General features: G+C 42.8%; 1 protein-coding gene across 1 annotated transcript in view; it reads left to right on the top strand.

The window, feature by feature from the left end:
- Positions 1 to 12,131: 12,131 nt before the first annotated feature.
- stox2b (storkhead box 2b) overlaps positions 12,132 to 23,927 on the top strand; it is a 65,338-nt gene continuing 53,542 nt past the window's right edge. Inside the window, exon 1 of the mRNA XM_076149217.1 lies at positions 12,132 to 13,234. Within this exon, the coding sequence (XP_076005332.1) occupies positions 12,895 to 13,234 (340 nt within the window). The 5' untranslated portion in view covers positions 12,132 to 12,894. The remainder of the gene's footprint in view (positions 13,235 to 23,927) is intronic.

The raw sequence follows: 23,927 nt of genomic DNA, 5'->3' as shown, positions 1-23,927 counted from the left end.
AAGTCAAAAGGAGGCGGCATGTGTTTTATGATTAAATATTTGTGGGCCACGGATGTCTGTGTCTTAAAAGCACACTGCTCACAGGCCCTGGGGCTGCTGACCATCAAAGAGAGACCCTTTTACCTTCCGAGAGAGTTCAGCTCTGTCTTCCTCACAGCTGTCGACGTCCCGCCGCAGGCTGATAAGTCTGTAACTCTGGATGAACTTTACAGGATTATAAACCGACTGGAGTACGCACAGCCTGAGGCTGCGTTCATTGTTTTGATACACTTCTTTTTTTTGCTATTTGTTTTTATTGAAGCAAATATTTTACATGTCATTGCCATAAAATTATAGGATATTTTGGAGATAATTTTTTATGCAGAAAGAGGGGGCAAAGGAGAGAGAGAGATAGGGAGAAAGAAGGAAGATTGCATTATTATTACTATTGTTGTTAAACTTTATACGTAGACCCTGAGGTAGAATACAAATAGATTGAAATTGAAACAGCTGGAGGCCACTGCCGCTGGAGGTTGTGAGAACATGGCACAGTAGTGTGGGCGCAGAGTACAGGATGGCATCAGTGATGTTGATGCAAGGATCTCATAGGGTAAATACAGTTTTTACAGGATGATGCCAAACAGCAATGTAGGCTGTGGTTAAGAGAAGGAAAGAGAGAGAAACAAAAAAAACAAAAACAAAGAGAGGACATCCCACCTAGACACCCAGCCCAACCCTGCAGTCACACAACCCTGCATACATACAACCCAGTCCTGGCCCGCCTGGGATATAAAATAAAATGAACAAATGAGAAAAGGAACTGTTCGGTGATCTGGTTTTCAGTCACTGGTCGGGCATAGCCTGTAGATCTGTGAAATAGAGAGAAATGGTTGCCATCTCTGATAGAACTTGTGTGTGGCCCCTCATAGAGTACTTGATTTTCTTGAGTTTCAGAAAAAACATTGTATCCTTCAGCCATTGCGAAATAGAGGGAGGCGTAGGGGATGTTCCAATGCAGGAGCAGGCGGCGTCTAGCAAGCAGAGAGGTGAACATGACCATTTCCTTTTGTGAGGTGTTGTATTGGCGTGAGTCGGATGGGGTGCTGAAGATGGCAATATGAGGGGAGGGTTGAACTTGCATTCCCCATATGGTGGACAATGTGTTCAAGTAACCGGTTGTGGAGCCTGGGGCAGAGAAAAAACATGTGACTTCGGTTACAGTGAGGCTTCGAACATCTGTTACATTTGTCCTCTACGTCTGTGTACATTTTGGCCAATCTGGATTTAGAAAAATGGACCCTGTGTATGGCCTTGAACTGGATGAGAGCGAGACAAGCACAGGACGAAACAGTATGTAGATTGCGTATGACTTTGTCCCACCAGTCTATATTGAGTTGACAGATTGGAGAAGCTGTTAAAAATGCAGTCCGAGTACAGGTCAAGGAAACATTTAAGGCCTTTGTGGTGCCATGCTGAGAAGGAAGAGTCCAAGAATGAGGGGGGGAACATGTGGTTGTTGGGACTGGACCCAGGGGGATGCGTTGACGAATTTGAAGTGTTTCCTGAATTGGTACCAAATCATATCAGAGTATTAAGAACAACAAGGTTCTTGGTGAACTGAGAGATCTTGGTTGGGAGAGAGGAGTAAATTAGGGCAGTGGCAGAGGAGGAGGAGGAGCACGATTGGGCTTCCAGCCTGCACCAGGGTAGCTCAGGGGAGTACACCCAGTAGCATAACTTGTCAGTATGGAATGCCCAGTAATAGGATTGGAGGTTTGAGACCCCCACTGAACTTACATCTTTGCAATAGTGGTTTCCGGATCCTTGGGGGCTTCGCACCCCAAATGAAGGCACTGATCATTTTGTCTTAAGAGTCAAAGAAATGTTTTGGTAGCAATAGAGGGAGAGATTGAAACAGGTAAAGACATCTAGGCAGAACATTCATTTTGATCACATTAATTTTCCCAATTAAGTTCCATCTAAGAAAGTCAGTTTTCAAGGTTGTAGTGAGCACGGTGTAGTTGGCGGGAGGTCTGAGAATGTACGAGTCACATTGATGCCGAGATACTTAAACCCCGAGCTACTGAGATTAAAGGGAAAGTCTTTTTGGCAGAGATGCAAACTTAAAGTATTAATGGGGTAACATTCGCTCTTTGAAATATTGATTTTGGAGCCAGAAAAACTGCTGAATGTATCAAGGATGGACAGGACAGCTGGAAGACTAGATATGGGGTCAGTTACGTAGAGCAACAAGTCATACGCATAAAGCGATAGACGGTGTTCGACACCATTACGGATAATGCCTTTAAAGAGAGTGGAAGACTGTAATGAGATGGCCAATGGTTCGATGGCCAGGGCAAAGAGGAGTGGTGCTAGGGGGCAACCCTGGCAGGCCCCCCGTTGTAGTGTGAAGTATTCTGAACGAATATCGTTTGTATGGACACTAGCCTGTGGTGATGAGTATAATAATGTAATCCAGCTACTGAATTTGTTTCCGAAGCCAATCCAGTTTCAGTACTGCAAAGAAATATTCCCATTCTATCCTGTCGAAGGCTTTTTCAGCATCCATGGAGATTACAATCTCTGATGAAATGACAGAGTGAGAAGAATGGATAATATTTAGAAGGGTGCGAGTATTAAAAAATAGTTGTCGACCTTTAATGAAGCCATTTTGCTCGTTCGAGATAATAGTGGGCAAGACTCTTTCCGAGGGAAGAGCGATCGTTTTGGTTAAGATCTTAATGTCAGCATTTAATGGGGATAGAGGTCTATAGGAGACACAGGCGATGGGGTCTTTGTCTTTTTCAAGGAGGAGAGCTATTGAAGCTTGATGCAACGTGGGTGGAAGTGTGCCTTTCTCTAGGGATTCATTAAACATTGCAAGGAGTAGGGGTGCAAGTTTAGTGCTGAATTTCTTGAAAATCTCTATAGGAAATCCATTGGGCCAGGGGCTTTGTTGGATTGCATGGCTCTGATTGCGGGGTGTAATTCTTCAAGAGAAATTGAAGAATCCAGTGCTGTCGCAATGTCGGATTTGATGTTTGGGAAATTGAGGTTGGCAAGGAACTGATTCATCTCTGTGGTGTCTGAAGGAAATTCGGCCTTGTAAAGGGAGGAGTAGAATGATTTATTTAGTGGGGGTGTTTGTTTCAGTGCTGATCTTGGGTATCAGGCGGGAGGTGGATTGTCCTTTTAACTGGTGTGCTAATAGACGACTGGGTTTATCGTCATGTTTGTAGTAAGTAGCACAGGTTTGTAGTAGTAGATGCTAAGTGTCCTTGGTGGATATAAGATCAAATTCGGTCTGAAGGTTAAGGCGTTTCCTGAAAAGTTCTAGGGAGGGATCCGATGCAAACTGTTGGTCGTTTCGAGAGACATCAACAGAGCCAATATGAAGAAAGTTCTCAGAAAATACCATCAAAACATCAACTTTGCAACAAGGGGAGAGCAGACTCTGGATCACTATCCCCCCATTCAGAGATTGTTACAAACCCCTCCCCTGCCCCACGACTAGAGACTAGGCTATATAAGTATGTGCATAGATGACGTCGTCTGCACCTACCCCAACCAGAAACCCTGGGTTGGCCGAGAAATTCGCTGCAAGCTTAATGTGCGAACCACGGCCTTCAACTCAGTGGACCCTGAAGCCTACAAAGCAGCCAGATACAACAAGGTAGAATCCCACTACCACTGTTCAGACCGGTAACACTTGTGTTCACACTGCATCACAGACTATAAGGGGAAAAACAGGGACATTGTTCAGCCAACTGCATGGCTCCCAGACCAACTCAACACCTTCTACGCTCGGGAGAGTCCACAGGGAGCTGGTGAGGCTGCCACACTGGCCCTAACGATGGCCGACGTGAGGTGGTCCTTCAAAAGGGTCAACCCCTGCAAAGCTCCAGGGCCGGATGGCATCCCAGGCCGAGCTCTTACAACTGGCTGAGGTGTTTACCAACGTCTTCAACCTCTCTCTGAGTCTGTCTATAGTCCCCACCCTCTTCAAGGCATCTACCATCGTTCCGTCCCCAAGAAACCAGTGTGCTCCTGTCTGAAGCACTGACATCATTATGAAGTGCTTCGAGCGACTCGTCAAAACCCACATCTACTCCTCTCTGACGGACACCTTGGACCCCTTTCAGTTTGCATACAGACCAAATAGGGCCATGGATGATGCCATGGCCAAGCTTTCACTTGTTGAATATCAACAGCCCTTTTCCTCACTTCACAACCCCTGTGCTGGGGTGTTTGCAGTGCAGTCTTCAATTCGGTGATCACCTCCACATTTTGGACACCCCTGCTTACATTTGCAAACTAGGCATCCTTTACAAGCGATATGCCCATACCTCTGACATTTGTAACAGCGAAGCGGGGGGGCGATAAAGGGCCTAACTGAAAAGCTCATACATCCAAATTTCTCCCTGGAAGTACAGTCCTGGCTCCTGAAATTCCAGAGGCACAGACAAGCTGTCGACCCCTTCACCATTAACTGATTTTAGCAATGTAGGAGGACCAAGCAGAGAGTCCCCCAGCGCGTTCGTTGGCTTGGCGAGTTGAATGAGGAAAAGACGAACTGAAACTTTCAGAGAGTTTATTGTGATAAAAACGGAAGCAGTACTGGTCATCTCTCAGCATGCGATGAAGAAAGGCCCCGAATTATCTCCGGACATTTGCCTAAATGCTGTGAACTCCGCGTTCCCAAGCTCAAGATGACGCTGCGGTCAGAAAGCTGCGGATTGGTGGGCCGGTGGTCATAGCAACGTTACTAGAGCCCCCAGTTGTATAAGCTATTTGTTGGCGGGGGTGCACAGGCATGTCATGTCCTGACTGTTTGTAGATAGTTATCCTCTGGTCATTTTCAGGTTATCTTCAGGTTATCTACAGCTGCAGAACCTCCTGAACTTTTATTGCCAGGTGCGGCCCGCTCCTGCACATCTGTGTAATCACAAAATCTTAGCCCTCTAGCTTCTAGAATGGGCAACATAAGTTAACTGCAGGTAACATAGTTTTACTACTGGGAGAGTCTGTTTTCTGTCTTATCTTTTGATATCATCTCTGACTTGTCGGGGCCAGCACTCTGGCCACTGTGAACTATGTTCACCCCAGCTTCTTCATTCCATTCTAAATTTATTCTACAATAATTGTTCTATCTCAACAGCAATCTTTTTATAGTACTGACTGCGCCCCCATTAATACTGTTATTAAACAAAGTTCTTCTTTCACTTATCGTTACCTTCTTTTTATATTCCCTAGACAGTGCTGTCAGACTTACCGTGACATTCTCATCTTCTTTTCTGAATTTAAAAATTATTTTACAATCCGATCCTCAATCAGAATCAGAATAAGAATCGCTTTATTCGCCAATTAAGTTTACACTTAAGAGGAATTTGCTCTGGTCCTAGGTGCGAACGTATAACATATAAAAAAGACAACAAGAAACATATACCCATATAAAACAACATATTTAAAACAACATATAGGAAAAGCAGCTCGGCGAATAATTGAATTAAAAACACACTAAATTAAATAAGTTAACTAAATAACTACTGATGAATAAAGTGTTAAAAAACGTGCAGGGGTTTATTGTAATAAATTAACTTAATTGAATACTGTTGAATAAAGTGAATGTGCAGGGGTTGATTATGAGTCAGTGGAAGACCTGGGCCTTGTTGATAAGGCCCACTGCAGAGGGAAAGAAACTCGATTTGTGGCATAAGGTTTTGGTCCTGATGGACCTCAGCCTCCATGCCAGAGGGGAGGGTTAAAAACAGTTTGTGTCCAGGGTGGGAGGGGTCGGCCAGAATCTTGCCTGCCCGCTTCAGGGTCCGGGAGGCGTACAGGTCCTGGAGGGACGGCAGATTGCAGCCGATCACCTTCTCTGCACAGTGGATGATACGCTAACCAAACGGTAACTGAGGTGGTGAGGATGGACTCAATGATGGCAGAGTAGAAGAGTACCATCAATGTCTTCGGCAGGCTGAACTTCTTCAGCTGCCGCAGGAAGAACATCCTCTGCTGGGCCTTTTTGGTGAGGGAGCTGATGTTGAGCTCCCATTTGAGGTCCTGGGAAATGATGGATCCCAGGAAACGAAAAGACTCCACAGTGTCAACTGGGGAGTCACACAGAGTGATGGGGGCGGGTGGGGCTGCATTCAGTTGGAAATCCACGACCATCTCCTTTGTTTTCAGAGCATTAAGCTCAAGATTATTACGCCTGCACCAATTCACAAGACGGTCAATCTCCTGCCTGTAGGCAGACTCGTCCCCATCAGAGATGAGTCCAATGAGGGTGGTGTCGTCCACGACCTTCAGGAGTTCGACTGACTGATGACTGGAGGTGCAGTTGTTTGTATATAAGGCGAAGAGCAGAGGGGAAAGAACGCAGCCTTGAGGGGAACCGGTGCTGATGGAGCGTGAAGCAGAGACGTGTTTCCCCAGCTTCACATGCTGCTTCCTGTCAGTCAGGAAGTCTGTGATCCACCTGCAGGTGGAGTCGGGCATGTGGAGCTGGGAGAGCTTGTCCTGCAGCAGCGAGGGGATGATGGTGTTAAAGGCAGAGCTGAAGTCAACAAACAGGATCCTGGCATAGGTTCCTGCGGAGTCCAGGTGCTGGAGGGTGAAGTGAAGGGCCATGTTGACGGCGTCATCTACAGACCTGTTGGCTCTGTAGGCAAACTGCAGGGGGTCCAGGAGGGGGTCGTGAGGGATTTCAGGTGGGGGAGCACCAGGCCCTCAAAGCACTTCGTGACTACAGAGGTCAGGGCAACGGGTCTGTAGTCGTTAAGTCCTGTGGTCCCAGAACTGGCAGCTTGACCATCAAAGCGACAGTAAAACTCATTCAACCTGTTGGCGAGGCACAGATCATTTAAGGACCGAGCGGGCTTAGGCTTATAGTTTGTGATTTTACCGAGACCCTTCCGCACAGATACAGTGTCATTAGCTGCAAACTGCTGCTTCAGTTTCTCAGAGTACAGTTTCTTAGCATCTCTCACGGCCTTGCTAAATCTGTACTTAGCCTATTTGAACCGGTCTCTATCTCCGCTCCTAAATGCCTGCACCTTCTGTCTGTGCTGCATGAGTTTTCCTGTGTACCAGGGTTTGTCGTTGTTGAAACTCACCCTGGTACGTGTCGGTACACAGCTGTCCTCACAGAAGCTGATGTATGACGTCACAGTCTCTGTGTACTCGTCAGACCGTTCAGACCTGTCAGACCTGAAAACATCACAGTCAGTACAGTCAATGCACGCCTGAAGATTCTCCCGAGCCTCACTGGTCCACATCTTAGATGTCCTCACAACAGGTTTACACAGTTGGAGTTTCTGCCTGTATGCGGGAATCAGATGGACCACGGCGTGGTCCAAGTGACCCAGTGGAGCACGGGGAACGGCGTGATAAGCCCCACTGACTGTGGTGTAACAATGATCCAAGGTGTTCTCCTCTCTGATCGGACATTTAATGAATTGTCTGTATTTGGGGAGTTCATGGCTGAGATTTCCTTTGTAACAGTCGGCGAGGACAATTACTAAGGAGTCCGGATTGGTTCGTTCCATACACAGAATCTGGTCAGCAAGTGCGCGTTGAGCCTTTTGCGCATTGGCGCTGGGTGGAATGTAAACACCGCCCAGAATGAATGAAGCGAACTCACGGGGGGGAATAAAAGGGTTTGCAGTTGATAATGAATGTTTCCAGAGTAGGAGAGCAGTGCTGTAGGATCACTGTCACATCGTTGCACCAGCCACTCTTGGTGTAAGAACAGATACCTCCACCTTTCACTTTGCCGGAAAGTTCGGTTACACGGTCCGCTCTGAGAAGCTGGAACCACGTCAGCTGAAGCTTGTCATCAGGCATTAAGAGCAGAGGCAGAGTTTGACAACAAAACAACAAAAAACAATGCGCACCAACACACCGAGGCAGCCATTCGCGGCGCCATCTTTGTCACATTTCAGTTTCTTCCCCTCTGCAGTGGGCCTCATCAACAAGGCCCGGCTCTGCCACTGACCACATAATTTCCCTAGCAACTTTCACGTTTAATCTTATTCAATTTAGTTAATTTATTTAATTTTGTGTGTTTTTTAGTTTTTTATTTTATTTTAATTTCTTTGCATAGTTGTTGTCTTATATGTTGATCGCACCAATAACAAAACAAAACAAAATCCTTCTAAGTGTAAACTTAATTGGCAATAAAAGCTATTCTGATTCTGATTCTGAAATTAGTATTATTTAGCAAAACAAAGAGGAACCTATTCTTTAGGTAAAATCTAAACCAGGAAAGTGCAAGACCAGAAATACCAATGTGATTTTCAAGACGATCAAGTAAAATAATGTGATCCACAGTGTTCCTCTACGCGTCCAGCCTGCAAATGAATCACGGGTACGCAAAACCGCCCCTGGTCCAGCCCTGGCTTCCAGAGCGATGTTCGTAAATCCATCTACACAAAAAAATGTTGTGACTTTTTGTAGGCTCCTAAGTGGAGCATACTGTAAGGTTAGAAACTAAACCAACCTTAAGAAAAAAAAATTTACTTGCTCGTAGAGCTTGCAATTCCACCCCACATAAGTCTTTTGATTCAATTTGATATTCTAACATTTAACAATACAGGACAAATTTGATTTACGTAATGTGGGTCTAGACAAAGCATTAAAGTCATGAAATTCTTTTGAGAAGAGAACGTTAATTCCTCTCTCCTACAGCGTCCATTACATTTACATGCAATTATGCAAATTATACAATGATGTCATTTAGTGACCTCTAGCAACTTTTAGAACAACCAAAAGCTACTTTCCTTTCTGAGGAGTTGGCAACACTGGTGCAGAGTGACGTATTCTCATAATTATTATTCTTAATTTTGAATGGTAGGCAATCCGAGCATAGTGAAGTGCTTGTTTATAATTTAGAAAACATCAGACCAGGCAAGTTTGGTCAGATACCACTTCCATTCTAGCTGTCTGCAGGCTTGCTTAAGCGAAAAGGATGTCAGTTGTGAACCAAGGAGCCACTTTGTTCCGTTACAACAAGATTCTTCGCACAAAGTGCGAATCAGATATCGAAGTGGACGCATGTAAATTGAAAAGAGCATTGGACCTAGTACAGAATGTGTGTACATAATCTGTGATGCCAAACTTTACTGGGTAAAGAGACAAGTTAGCATCATATAACAGGACAAAGTGGAGCCTATTTGTCAAGTATTATCTAAACCAGGAAAAAGCCAACTACAAGTAAAGTAGTAGTACAAGAAAAACATCGTGATGACAGTATCAAAGGCTTAGATTGAGGAGGATAAGAACAGAGGTGGCACTGGAGTGAGCAGAAAGGAGTAGATCATTTGCTACTTTAGTTCAATGCTAGGGAATTGCTTCAAACCGGAACGATAGGACTCAAATAAACTATTGGCTATAAGATAGGCTGTCAACTGGTCAGCTATAAAACGGTCAAGGATTTTGGAGAGAAAAGTAAGATTTGAGATAGATCTATAGTTACTTAGGATGACTGGTTCCAGAGTTGTTATTTTAATACATAAGATCGTGCACAGACGCAGTTAGCAGTAGATGACAAATATCTAATTGTTATAACATTTAAGATTTCTTGACATAGAGCTAATTTTGTTGTATTTGTTAAAATCCATTTCTGATGGACGTTGGCATTTTTACATTAAGATGATGTAAATCTATAAATATCTTAAATGAAAATTAAATTAAATTCAACTTCATTTATATAGCACCAAATCCCAACAATCTCAAGGCACTTTAAAGCATTTAAAGAAACCCAACATTTCCCCCTGAGCAAGCACTTGGAAACAGCGGCAAGTTAAAACTCCCCTTTGACGGGAAGAAACCTCGGGCAGAACCAGGGTCTAGGTGGGACAGCCATCTGCCTTGAGGGGTTGGGTTTAGAGAGAAAGTGAGAGGAGAGAGTAAAAAAGAGAGAGCAGAGAGAGAGAGAAACACAGAGAGGCACAGCAACAACAACGATAGTAGAAATGTAAATATGACTAATGATATTAAGACAAATAGTATAAATGTGTTTGAAGAGGACAGGGTCATCAACAATTAAGGACAGGCTTCCACAACATTTTCCTACTCTATGCTGAACTTTACTGGAAGTCAGGAAACTGAAATGAGTGTAATATGATCTATTTTTGTAGTTTTTATCAAAACCCATGCAGCTGCATTCGGGGTCGAGGCTTATTAGGATAGCCTGATAACAAGAAATTACAATAATCCAGCCTTGAGGTAACAAATGGGATAACAAAAGTTTTTCTGCATCATTTTGTATATGCTGCCCCCTTGATATTGGCTTGCCCCCCCCACTGGCCACTTGACCGTCCATCACTCACACTCCAGAGTCTGAGTCTCGGAGTCACAGTGCCACTGCGCATGCGCATGGGGTAATCACAGACAGCAACACCTCACCTCAGGCACGCTTCTAAAACGGATTTATTTAAAGGTTTATATTCCTGTATATTTTGAAGATGCTGTCGCTAATAGCTCATTGATCAGTCACTGTGCTGCCGTTTTGTCAATTTGCAGACAATGAAGAGAAAGTCCACAGACATCTCTTCTTATTTTAAGAAGAAAGGAGAGACTGAGCCGACCGGCAAAAAGAAGAAGGAGGGGGAGGGTGATGAAATGTTTTACATGTGCAAAACTGCTCTTGCATTGCCTGTGAGCACCCTAGCAGTTTTTCAGTGTTAAAGCTGATCAAAGCAGTCTCGAGAAGTGCCATGTCTGACGACGATTGAGCAATTAGGGGGTGTTAAGGATAGAGTCAACAACGGCTCGGGCCATAAATCTGGAGGATTTTGTGGGTGTGTTCGCCCAAAAACATAGCAACAGGCAAATACAACTGTACTAAAAAGTGTTTTTGTAGTCATTACACTTCAACCGGGAACCCTCCGGTTCCCAAGCGAAAGCCATACCAACTGAATATATATATATGTTTGCAAAAATATGCAGCAACAGTGAAATGAGGGTGGCAGTAACTCAGTCCATAGAGATTCAGCTTGGGAACCGGAGGGTCGCCGGTTTGAGTCCCGTATGGACCAAGCAAGTGGACTGGTAGCTGGTGAGTTGCCAGTTTGCCTCCAGGGCACTGCTGAGGTGCACGTGAGCAAGGCATCGAACCCCCAACTGCTCCATGGGCGCCGTATGATGGCTGCCCTGCACCCCCTCTGTAATGCATGTGTTTGTGTGTGTGATATGTAAGAGGGGGTGCAAGACAAATTTCAATTGCGTGTGATTTGATCGTGAATTGCATGTTATATGACAATAAAAGTATCTTAAATCTTAAATCTTAAAATAAAGCTGTATTGAACATAATTGCGGGCCAGTGTGGTGTTTTTAAACTTGAGTAGGCTTGTTCCCAGTAAATGTTTAGTTCAGTACTATCAGACTCTGCGCCCACACTGCTATGCCATGTTCTCACAACCTCCAGGGACCTTGGCGTCTGGCTGTTTCAATTTTAATCTACTTGTACCTCATATTGCCAACTTTACCTCAGGGTCTACGTAAAAAGTTTAACAACAACAAGTTATAATAATACAACCCTCCTTCTCTCTCTCTCTCTCTCTCTCTCTCTCTCTCTCTACGTTTGCTTCAATAAAATCAGATAGTAAAAAAAAAAGTTCTATTAATGCACTCCTTCAAATTAAGCTTTATATTTGTCTTCGTAAGGACAAAGACAACTAGCCTATTTGAAAAACAATGAATGGACTAACACATATACAGAAAACACATTAAAACAGGGTTGTTGTGGAACTCAAAATGTTAACTACACCATTAGCAGTCTATGCACATCAGATAATTGGTAACATAACATAAGAAACCAAAATATATCAGTAGGTGATTCCTTAGTTTTTAACTAGCCTTTATACTACAACAGCGCCACTGGGTGTTACTTCCTATGTTATGTCACAAAACAAAAATAAATAAATTGAAAGAAATCTGTTATTATATCTGCACTTTCCCTCTAAGTTACCTCTCCCTTTTTCTCAACGGCTGCGTGTTTTCCCTGAGTGATGAGTAATTGCGTACATACTGTAAACGTACTGGATATGAAAGTATATAAATATTTCAGTGTCCAACCAGGAAAGCCAGGTGAAATCTTAGCTATGAAATGTTTGTCAGATGATTCTAACGTCTCTCACGGAAATTAGGAATTGTATTTTTCTACACAATCTAGCAGTTGTTATATCAGAACTGTTATTTTGAAAGATTGACCGGAATACTTGTGGTTAGCATTGCGCAGCTCCGTGCCACTCCTTGACATCACTGTACCTGGCTGGGACAGACGCCATCCAGCTGCGTTCCTACACAATAACCACCTTTACTGGAGCTCGCCAAGTACGAGCGAGCATAGATTTCCAAGGCTGCCGATGAGATGTGTTATTTTGTCGTTTACAGTAAAAGGTTTGTAAACGAAACAGGTGTCCCAGGAGAGCCGGTTGCTACATGGTGACGCGAAAAGAGACGCTCTCCGCATCCGTTGCCTGGGTAAATTCATTAACTAACGCTAGTTAGCATCCAGCTAACACACCTACCAGGGAAGATAACAACGACGTTTTATCCTAATTTTTTTGCGAACATTACGAATTACACCTTTTGTTTTGGGTGGACGGCGCTAGAACAGAATCCACACTAAACGCCGTGTGCGAAAACACGGGACGACAAATACCTTCCGGGGAGGAAGAAGGATCGTAAAGGTTGAGAAATGGGTTTCATTCGAGGCTATACAGCTAACTGGAGCTAGTGGACTAGCTTCGTGAAGACACGGCCATAGGCTACGCCGCTGCTGCAGAGCGTTAGCCAGAAGCTGCTAGCTAACATGAATGGTTTGATTTCCATTGAGGTACTTGGTGTCTGACGAGCCTAACAAAATGACATCACTACATTTGGTCGCCAGCTAGAAGTGACACAACAATGGAGTCTTTTTTGCAGATAGCCCCCCATTCCCTGGCTATAGTGCTGTCCAGGGTCGGGACTGGGGAAGCTGTGGGGGCGGCCGGGGTGTCGGAAAGCGACGTGCTGCCGAGGCACCACACCGGCTATGAAATTTTCGCCGATTTTAAAGCGGAAAACACTCAGCAACACATGTGGAACCAGCGGATTACCGAGGCTGTGTCCGAAACGTTCTTTTTGGGATGGATAGACGAGCATGTGCTGCTGATACAAGGAAAGGAGGACCACCTGGAGGTGCTGAGGGAAGGATGGATGCGAAGGTCCCTTAATCCGCCCCGGGGCTTCACCATTAAATACCTGGGTAAGACCTCTACCGTCCTCTGGCTATGTCTAGGCGAATCCATCATTCGTGTGTTCAGTGTTTCCACTGATGCTACTCGGCATTACTATCTCCACTCAGCACCAAGACAAGGACGCTGCCCATCATATTCACCTTCATCCCAGCTTGTTGGGCAAAATCTGAGCTTCACGTGCGCATTACTGTCACTGTGTAACTCAGTTTGCACTCATTCTCATCTATTTTGCTGCTACAATATCAAGCATGTTATGTCCGTTAAGTAATTGATCTGAATAACACACCATTGATGAGTGAAATGTTCAACAATCACCTGTTACACAGGCAGCTGCAGCATGAGAAGCAATTGCATCATCATAAATGTTATATGCTTTTTGACATCACTGAGACATTTGCAAATAAAAATGTATATGGGTTGCAGTTGTGTTCCAGAAGCCTTGTCTTAATTGTGGCTTGCAATAGAATGCATCCACATGTGTACCTGTTTCACTGGTATTAAAGGGATCTTATGCATCCATAGGAAACAAGGAGAGAAGCATTGTCATGCTTCGTATTGGCCGATGAGATTCATTTTGGTTCTGTATCTTTTGCCGCTGCTATTATAGAAGTATCTTGCAGTGTTTGATTGTTAAGGTGCATCATTTATGTTGCAAGTAGTCTAATTCCCAACATAAGCAAGCACACCGATGCAATTACAAACAGTAGTGAATCTTCTTTTGCACTTAGTTAGGTCCAAGGAAACCGAAATAACTGGTTATTTCTTAGTATGACAACAGTTTGAGCAAAGTAAATTTTAATATACTGCAAATACAGACTAACACACAATACCATGGATAAATTATGTGCATAAAAATAGTGACAGATTCTTTATTAAATGCATGACTGTTGCACCAAGTGTTTGTCAACTGAAACACTAGAAATTAGGAGTGGGAATCTTTTGGGAATTGATGATCATCTCGATGCATCTTGATGTTTTTTTTTTTTGCTATGCTAGTAAGTAAAGTTATAAAAGTTGAGTACAAAATAGAGAATTATGTACCAGCAGGTCAGGATTGAAAATAAGTCAAAATTCACCTTACAGGGTTCTGTGCCAACGCAAGGGGAGGAGTTGAAAAAGGTTGTTTCCGGTGTGAGAGGAATCGGTCATTTTCTCTGCCCATTTCCTGGTTGTTGAAGAGCTCAAGTCCTGGAGAGTGGGCAGGGGAGCAGCAATGATATTATTCTGTTGTCCTTATTGTCCGCTACAGTATGATCCAGTCCTTTTTTGTGGCTGCTCCAAACCAAACCTTCTTTGAAGTACACTGGGTGATTTTGATTACTACTGTATAGAACGGGCTCAACAGCTCCTATGGCAGACCTTCCTTACAAGGTAATTGTTTTCTTATATACATATATTTTTTATATATATATGTACTTTATGCCACATAAAGTACATCCTCTGCTGGGCCTTTGAGTATGGCAACTTGATGAGAATGAGAATGCAAAATTCAGGTGTTTGACAGCTGGGTCCTTAGAGTTGTAGTTACTGGTGTAGAGCAGGGGTTGGAAACCTTTTTGGCTGGTAGAGCCAAAAAAAGCAAAAATATTTCTAAATGCATTTCCTTGTGAGCCATATATTTAATAAAATTGATTAATCTTTTTTTCTTTTTGACATCTTTTCCATCTTACGGGTTCGAAGTAGATAAACTAACTGGCTACCTGACGAAAAGGAGTTTATTTTTTTTAACCTTACAACAACCTGTGTCTGTCAGTATTATCCAATTAGAATTGAGTTTTGATGTCAAATAGATCAGAATATTTTATATTTGTAATTGTATTTTCAAAACAACTATTATTACTTGTTAATCGCGTTAAATAATCGAAAGAGCCATAATTGGCTTGCCATAGGTTCCCGACCCCTGGTGTAGAGGGCGAAAAGCAGGTGGAAGAGGACACATCCCTGGGGAGCCCCAGTGCTGAATGTCTGAACTCTATAGCAGAAGTGACTCCCCCCAGCCTCATTTGCTCTTTCCTGCCTGTTAGGAAGACGGTGATGCACTGACAGATGGCATGGAATACAGTAAGTTGGGAGAGTTTGGATGAGTGGATTTCTGAAATGCTGATGTTGAAGTGCACAAATAGGATCCTTTCATATGTCCCTGGGCAGGCATTTCAGGATGTATTGCAGTTCCATGTTGACTGCATCATCCACCTATTTGCCTGATAGGCCAACTGCAGGGGGTCCAGTAGGTGTCCTGTGGCCTTTTTCAGGTGGGCCAACACCAGTCATTCAAAGGACCTTATGACCCCAGATATCAGAGTGCCTGTAGTCATTCAAACATAGGAGGGTTGAATGTGGAGTGTTTGAAGGAGGACAGAGTTCAAGTAATTAGTCGAAGACCTGAGACCACTTCCATGTTACTTAGCATATCCATGATGATAAAGGCATGCTTGGAGTTTATTGACTTGACTGGACTCCTCTGGCTTCATTAATAAGTAAAGTAAAGTGGGTATCAAATCCGGCCCGCCACGTCATTGTATTTGGCCCGCAAGAGCAAAATAAAGGCCTAGGCTGCTTATAAGCACACTTTGTCCATAAACTGCATTTCCCACAACGCATGTCGATTTTGTGTCCTGCTAAGTGATGGCATCCCACCACTAAAATGCAGTGTTTCCACATCAGCGTCAGATCAGCGTTTAACAATGGTTTTATCCGAGGATAGATTCTCTGATATTCTAGTAAATGATTCCTTCATGTAATTTATGTCTGAGAACGGCTTTCCATGCCTTACGATCTTCTCAAATCAAAATCACTATTTTACGTTCATTTCCAGCTTGGTATTTTTCAGTTAATGCTGCGTGTTTTTTCTGGAAATGTCTGTGAACATTTTGACGTTCTTCTCTTATTAATTATAATTTCCCTTTAATTTCTCTCCGTACAGGAAGCATATTATTATTAATTATTATTATTTCTCTCTTGTATTGTCAGTGAAAGCAAATTGTAACTGTCCAGGCAGAATTCAACTCTATGTTCCATCCAAAACTTTTTTTGGGATTAATCCACAGCTGGTGAGTCAGTTCAGTTCACATTTCTACACAGATGTGGAAATGTACGTACATTTAAAATCATTTCTAGATCTTGACAAGTTGCTTTATAAATACTGTATTGTTTTTATTGTTGAAATTGGACACGTTTTACTTTTTTCAGGTTCATAATATGTTTTGTAAAAAGATAGTAAAATAAAAGTAAACATCTGGAATATGAACTTATACTTCTTTGCATTAAAACAAAGGGGAAACTTGGAGTTGTCCATTCACATCCATTTTTTTACTAATCCAGCCCACTTGAGTTTAAATTGGGTTGAATTTGGCCCCAAACTAAAATGAGTTTGACACCCCTAATCTAATAGAAAAAGGACACAGAGAAGTCCTTTATCCGATGTGATTAAAAGGTCATTTGAGACTTTTGCTGTCTCTGTGCTATGGTGGGCTCTCAATCCAGACTGAAAATCCTTGCATAAACTATTGTCAAGTAGAATTTCACAGTGGTTGCCGTCTACTTTTTCGAAGATCTTGGAAAGAAAGGGAAGATTAGATATCGGCCTGTAGTTGGCCAGTATGTTCTGGGTCAAGAGTAGGTTTTTTTAATAAGGGGTTTAATTACAGCTACTTTAAAGGACTTTGGTACGTAGCCTGTTACTAATGAAAGATTGATTATATTTAGTAGAGAACTGCTTATTGAAGGAAAATCTAGCTTGAGCAGCCTAGTTGGAATTGGGTCTAGGAGACAGGTTGATGATTTAGATGAGGAAATCATTGAAGATAATTCAGTTAGGTCAATTAGAGAGAAACTATTGAAATATATATCGGGTTTTACAGCTGTTCCTAAGGTTCCTTATGTTATCAATTAAATAAAAAATATATGTATATAGGAAAACAATTTGTCAACATGGTGGTTCAAGGACAAGTAATAAATACACATAAATATTATATGAAGAAAAAAGGGTTTGGAACCACTGCTGTACTGAAGTAAACCCTGCACCAGGAATGTCTAAAGGATGTTTTGAAAGATAGCTTAGCTGTCCTCTGTGACGTCCTTCGCACCACAACCACCAAACCTACTCCTGACAGCCATCCTTCAGTCCAAAGCGCAGAATCACTGCTCCCACTGAGTGGAATGCTTGAAATATTCCCAAAACCCTTTTCCCCTTTTTGGAGGGCTGTGAAGGGGGATCACCGTCCTGACTAAGAAGCAATCTGAGGCTGCTGTTATGAGAATGTGCTGCCAACCATTTTTAAAACAAAATAAATGAATACACATTAATGGAAAGCTGTGATGTAGGTTTTTTCTTTAAGGTTATTCAGTTCTCTGGCATAATTTACCTACATTTGAATGATTTTACTAACTTTAATACACTAGAGGTGAGGCAATATAATCCGCCTCTGGTGAGTGGCCCAGTCCTTCATATATTTTTCTGTATGTGGCTCCAGTGGCGCCACCAGCGGGGGCCACTGACCGTCCATCACTCACACTCCGGAGTCGGAGTCTTGGAGTCACAGTGGCACAGTTGCGCAGGTGAGGGGGAGGGGCGCCTCTATCGCGCACTTGCCGGTGCCAGCGCACTTGGTGGCGAAAATCACAGACATCACCCCCACCCCTTGTTCACTACAGCTTTATTTGTCTGTTGCTGCATATGTTTGTAAATGAAAATTTGTTGTGTACAGCATCCCCAAAAATGAAAAAGATTACATAAAAAGCATTGCTTTTGGAGCATTGTATGTAGTTATCTCTTATTGTTGTCGTTAGTTAGAGTGATTGGAGTCACCTTTGGTCAGGTTTGGATAATGGCCATAGAAGGGGTTCTCCTTTCTGCATGATGGTCATTGGGGCGGTATTGAGCAACCAATGGAGTAGGACGTTGGCTTGAGTCTCCCACAGAATTTCCTTTAAAGTGCTGTTTATTAGCGTTTATTTATCAGCTTTTCCGATACTTGACCAAAGATTCCCCAACAAATTCTGCACTAATAGGTCATAGTAGAAATTGCTGAGCCCAGAAAAAGTTCAGAAAGGTCAAAAGCTCCAACCTGAGTATGCACTTCGAGAATTACCCTCCCCTGAGGGACAACCCACGTGAAGAAGTGTTACAATGGAGTCGATTCAAGGTTATTTTAAACGGATGAGGAAGGAAATAAAAGTACATTTCCAAGCTATACCGAAGCTGAGGTTGGATATGCAGGTACATCTCCAAGGAATACCGGCGCTGAGGCACAAATGCAGTGATATTTCCAAACAATACGGTGATGAATAAGTCGGTGATCAGCGATGCTCTCGCCCCGGTCTGTGCCAAACAGAAAAACCACCAGGCTACCGTTAAAGCTGCTAACCGATCTGAGTTCACTCAGCTGTATGCTGCGTGGTCAAAGTTAGAGCACAAATATGAAGATCTAGCAGCCTATACACGTTCCAACATAATATAGGAATAATTGGCATACCCGAGGAAACTGTTTTTACACCACCACTGCCACCTTGACGAAGGACGCTTTCCAGCTCCATCAAGGGAGGAAAAGACCAAGTGAACAGCCTCCCCCGGTTCATCAACTACAACGATTCTGTCAATATCCTGCAATGGGCCTGAGAGTTTCGTCAGATCGACACAAATGGCATCAGGATCTCTGTATTCCCCGACCATACGCCAAAAGGGGGCCGGGCTGCTTTCAACACTGTCAGGAATCAGCTTCAGCTATGGGGCATGGAAGGAATTTGTTAGAATAGAATAGAATAGATTAGAATAGCTTTTATGGTCATTGTACATGAGAATACAACAAAATGCATTTGTGCTTTGCCTGTCAAATAATCAACAATAAACAAACAACAATAAATAAACAACACACAGTTCCATTCATACATTTAAACATGTAAAACAAGTAGTCCCATTACTCAAGATGTCCCATTATTGCAGTTGACTTTTGGGTTAGTAACTTGTCTAATGTTTGATTTTGTTTAGTACACTGTCCTCCAGAGAGGGCAGAGGAAGTCCAATTATTTTTCCTGCTGTTTTAACAGTCCTTTTGAGTTTCTTTGCGATCTGCCTCAGTGCAGTTTTTTCATACCAAGCTGTCAGACAGTATGTTAGGATGCTTTCTATACAGCATTTGTAGAAGGCTCTGAGCAGCTCTGCAGACAGGTGGTTCTTCTTCAGTGTGCGTAGAAAATAGAGTCGCTGCTGCACCTTTTTGACAAGGGCTGATGGGTTGACAGTCTAATTTAGGTCTTCACTAATGTAAGTCCCCAGGAACTTGAAGCAGTGAACCCTCTCCACCTCCTCTGCCCTGATGACAAGAGGAGTGTGGTCCTCATTGTGTCGATGAGTTCTTTTGTCTTTTAATGTTGAGTGTGAGGTTGTTGTCCATGCACCAGTCTGTCAGCTTGTCTATTTCCTCACGGTAGTGGGTTTCATTGTTGTTGAAATGAGTCCCACCACCGCTGTGTCGTCGGCAAATTTGATTATTGTGTTAGTTGGGTGTGTGGAAATACAGTCAAAGGTGTAGAGTGAATACAGCATTGGACTGAGGACACAGCCCTTCGGCGCTCCAGTGCTGGGGATAAGACTGGGAGAGAGTCTGTGTGCGGTTGGAAAGAAAGTCTTTAATCCACATACAGAGGGAGCTATCAAAACCCAGGCCAAGCAGTTTGTTGACCAGCCTGCTGGGAATGATGGTATTAAGGGCCGAGCTGTAGTCGATAAAAAGCATTCTCACATATGTCCCATGCTTGTCAAGGTGCCTGAGTGCTGTGTGGAGGGTAGTGGCAATGGCGTCCTCTGTGGATCGGTGTGCTCTGTAGGCGTATTGATGCTGGTCGAAGTTGGCAGGGAGACTGGATTTAATGTGTTTAAGATACGATAAGATGAAAGTTTATTATCATGAAGGAAATTGCTGTGCAACAGTTACAGTACAGTGCAGTGCAGAATGAAACTACAACGAGAAATCACCACACCTAGTACAATAACCAGAAACGTGCAAGCCGATAATAAGTACAACATAATAAGTACATACATACAGGGGTACAATCGGGGAACAGTACATGACAGTACAAATACATAATGAGGACAAGGGTACAGGTGCAAATGTGCATCTGGCAATATAACTACAGCATACACGTGTGTTTATATGATACACAGCAGCTTGTTGTGCAACCTACTATAAAGTGGCAGTGAGGGAGGGGGGGGGGATCCTATGACCCCACTGTCCCTCCCCGACCCGAGGTAGATTTATTATAAAGCCCAATGGCCACAGGGAGGAAGGATTTCCTGTGGCGGTCAGTAGTACACCTGTTAGTGTGTTTCATGGTTGCTTCTACCCGGCCCAGCTCCGGATCAGCTACAATGGTGTGGAAAAGGAGTTTGTTTCTGCTGATGATGCCCAAGCCTATCTCAACACCATGTCCGAGGGGTGATGTTATTAAAAAATAACCCACTGCATTCCAATGTTCTCTTATTCTTTGCTTCGGTTCAATCCTATTTACTTTATATTTGGACATGTTAGTGCCTACTCCTTACAGGATTACATTTAATTTTATTTTATTTACCCAATATGGGGTCTTTCTTTATATAACTCAGATTCTGCGGGAGTATCCTCATATTTGGTATTTGTTTCATTTGTGGTTTAGCTTGATTTGACACTACTGTCACCTCCGAGAAGAATTATTGGTGTGGGGTTTTGTGTGGTTGTATGCAAGGGGGTATCCTGGCCTTTCTCTGGTGCATTTTATTTGGTCACTTACACATAAATGTTCTCCAATCTACGGACCAGAACTTTAGCCAAAATTGTAACAAAGATTTTTAGTAGAGAAAAGGGTCTGCAGGAAGAGCACTCTTGGATTGCTGGACCTCTGTCTTTCTTTACAATAAGGGTAATAAATGCTTCATTAAATGAATGATGATCCTTGTTTAAATGAATCAGATATCACTGAGCTCAAGAAAAAGCAGTGCAGAAAAGGATTCTGCAGCAAACCTGTCGGGTCTTGGTGATTTCCCAGGTTGCAATGAAGAAATGGCTATTTCCTCTTGAGATATAGGCTCATCTTTGCTATCATGGGAAAGCGTGGGGATGTTAAAACCATTGAAAAATGGTGGGGATTCAGATGTATAAAGCCAAGAGTAGGAATATCTGAATGCGTCATTTGTAACCTTTTTCCATTTAAATTTTGGTGATCTGTTGTTTTGCATTGAACCTTTTTCACTGATTGGCTAACACAGTCGTTCCCAAACATTTTCTGCAGGGCCCCCCTTAAAACTCCAGTGCCGTTCTTTTCGAGGAAGGCCAGGAAGAGCCACTGATATTACAACAGGGGCATGGTCTGATATCACTATGGTTTGACAATGGAATTAGTCGATTATCAATGCTGAAATAGTCGATCCTAGAAAACGTATGGTGGACGTTTAGGAAGGAGTATTCTCGTTTGGATGCCAATCATCAAAAATACCATAGTTGGATAGGAAAGATTGAATGAAGCAGATTTACTCATCATGCTGGGTTGGGAGAGGAATGATCCAGCACAGGATCCAACCAACTATTGAAGTCCTCACTAAGTATGAGAGAGTCAGAGCTCAGGCTAGGCAAGGACAGAAAAAAAACATTTAAAAAAAAAAAAATCTGCATCATCTGCATTAGGGGCATAGACGTTGGCAAGCACTACCATTGTATTGTACAGTATTGACAATGACGTAACATTAATCCCCCTCCCCCCTAGCTTTTGCATGCACAGTGGAGTGGAAATGCCCACTGTGACATGAGTCTAGGGTTGTCTGAACTATAAATGTGTTTCTTGTCAAAAAACAATTACAGTTTCCAACAGCTTGAACATTCTGTCTTTTAATGGGGTGATTTAAATCTTTGACCTTCCAGCTAAAGATATCTAAGAGATCTGAAAATGTCGTAAGCACAAATGACATCAGAGCTCCAGGTGTAGGTTGTGGGATAAAAATACAAAGCAAGTGAATCGGTGATTAAACATGTGTTATTAGGGCTTATACTGACTTCATCTTCGTTTGTTAAAGTAGACGTACTATGCACTCCCAAACTAGCATTGAAGTTGATCAAATGCCACCTAATGTAGGGGTGGGGTGACGCGTCGCTTCGACGTAAATTGACTAATCTTCTACTCGACTACTTAAATGTGATGATTTGCATAACCGTGCACCGATGCGTCATAATGACCTAAGATGGCTGTGCCAGGTGGAAGCATGCACGCAACCGGAGAATCAGCTGCGGCGAAAAAAAGTCGCCCACGGTCTAAAGTGAAAGCATCGTGAAACGCCTTGTCAATGTGGCCGCGTTTTCCTTTTTCCATCTCCTGATTATCCATCTATCACTGCTTATCTACTAGTGGGTCGCTGGAGCCAATCCCAGCTGTCAACGGGCGAGGGCGGGGTACACCCTGGACAGGTCACCACTCCATTGGGGCACACATACTGTATACACAAACAACTCTCACTCTCACATTCACACCAATTTGGAGTCACCAAATTAACCTGCATGTCTTTGGACTGTGGGAGGAAGATAGAGAACCTCAGCATTGGTGTTGTGAATGGACATATTTTCCACTATAATACTGAAGTCATATTAAGGCACAAGACATGACTTTTAACGTTTAAATGTAAAATATTGGATTAGATACAATGTATTATGAAATGGGATGACAGGTAATGTAACAGGAAAGGTGTTTGTAAACCGAGGTACAGACATGATGCTGTGTGAGTGATGCCTCCCTGCTGCAGTTCTCTGAAATGACCACTGCTTCTTGGTGCTTTCATGTGTAACTGCAAGCCAGCGCACACTTGCCTGTCTTGCAGCCACAACCTCAGCCACATGTTAGATATTACTGCTGGAACTTGGTAGTGATTACACTGCCTGGTTCTCTTTATGGTTTAAGTTCTCTTCTTTCTCTCTGCCTCTGCTTCTCTCCCACATGGACCCGACTAACATATTGGTGACAGTGTGGCTTCGCTAGTGTCACTAAACAACAAAAAGCACAATTATTTATCACCAACAACGCCATTACATAGTCATTAGCTAATTTCACTGTTCTAGGTCCAAATAAATATTTATTTCTTATTACTGATTAATATTTATTCCCTCTTCCGGTTTCTTCCCTTCTCTCTTTGTAAAAAAAAAATCTAAAAAATGTCCAATTACTGTATGCTTTCTTCAATAAAATTATTCAACAAAGAAATGACATGTTCTGACTGTAGTTCATACACTGGTTGCATTGGATTAATTTATATTGTATGCAACTATATTGTATTGTATTGTATGTACTATATAACTAACTACTAACATTTTTTTAAAGAGGCACCTAAAAATATCTACATCTTTGTCATTTAGTCTATTACAAACCTGTTGCTCTGAAAGGTAAACATTATTATTTATTTATACATTTATTATCTCAACATAAGATCTTTTTTTTTTACAACTATATTTTTATTGAAGAAAGCATTTGACATGGCAATGTGCATACAGTTATGGGACATTTTGGATATTGTTTTTTAATACAGAATGAGGGGGAAAATGAGCAAGAGGGAGAGAGGAGAAAGAAATATAGACTGGGACCTATGGAATGTACATGGGGACGAGGGGATGGTGACTTGGGCTAATGGGCTTGGGCCTGTACAGTCTTAATTATAGTGTTGTTGAAGTTAAATAGTTGTGTTCAGTGCCA

This window comes from Genypterus blacodes, unplaced genomic scaffold, assembly GCF_046128005.1.
Source record: "Genypterus blacodes isolate CSIRO-AG114 ecotype Tasmania unplaced genomic scaffold, CSIRO-AGI_Gbla_v1 ptg000044l_1, whole genome shotgun sequence".
Classification (NCBI taxonomy): Eukaryota; Metazoa; Chordata; class Actinopteri; order Ophidiiformes; family Ophidiidae; genus Genypterus; species Genypterus blacodes.
Note: the sequence above shows the minus strand (reverse complement) of the source record. Positions and strands in the feature narration are given on the sequence as shown.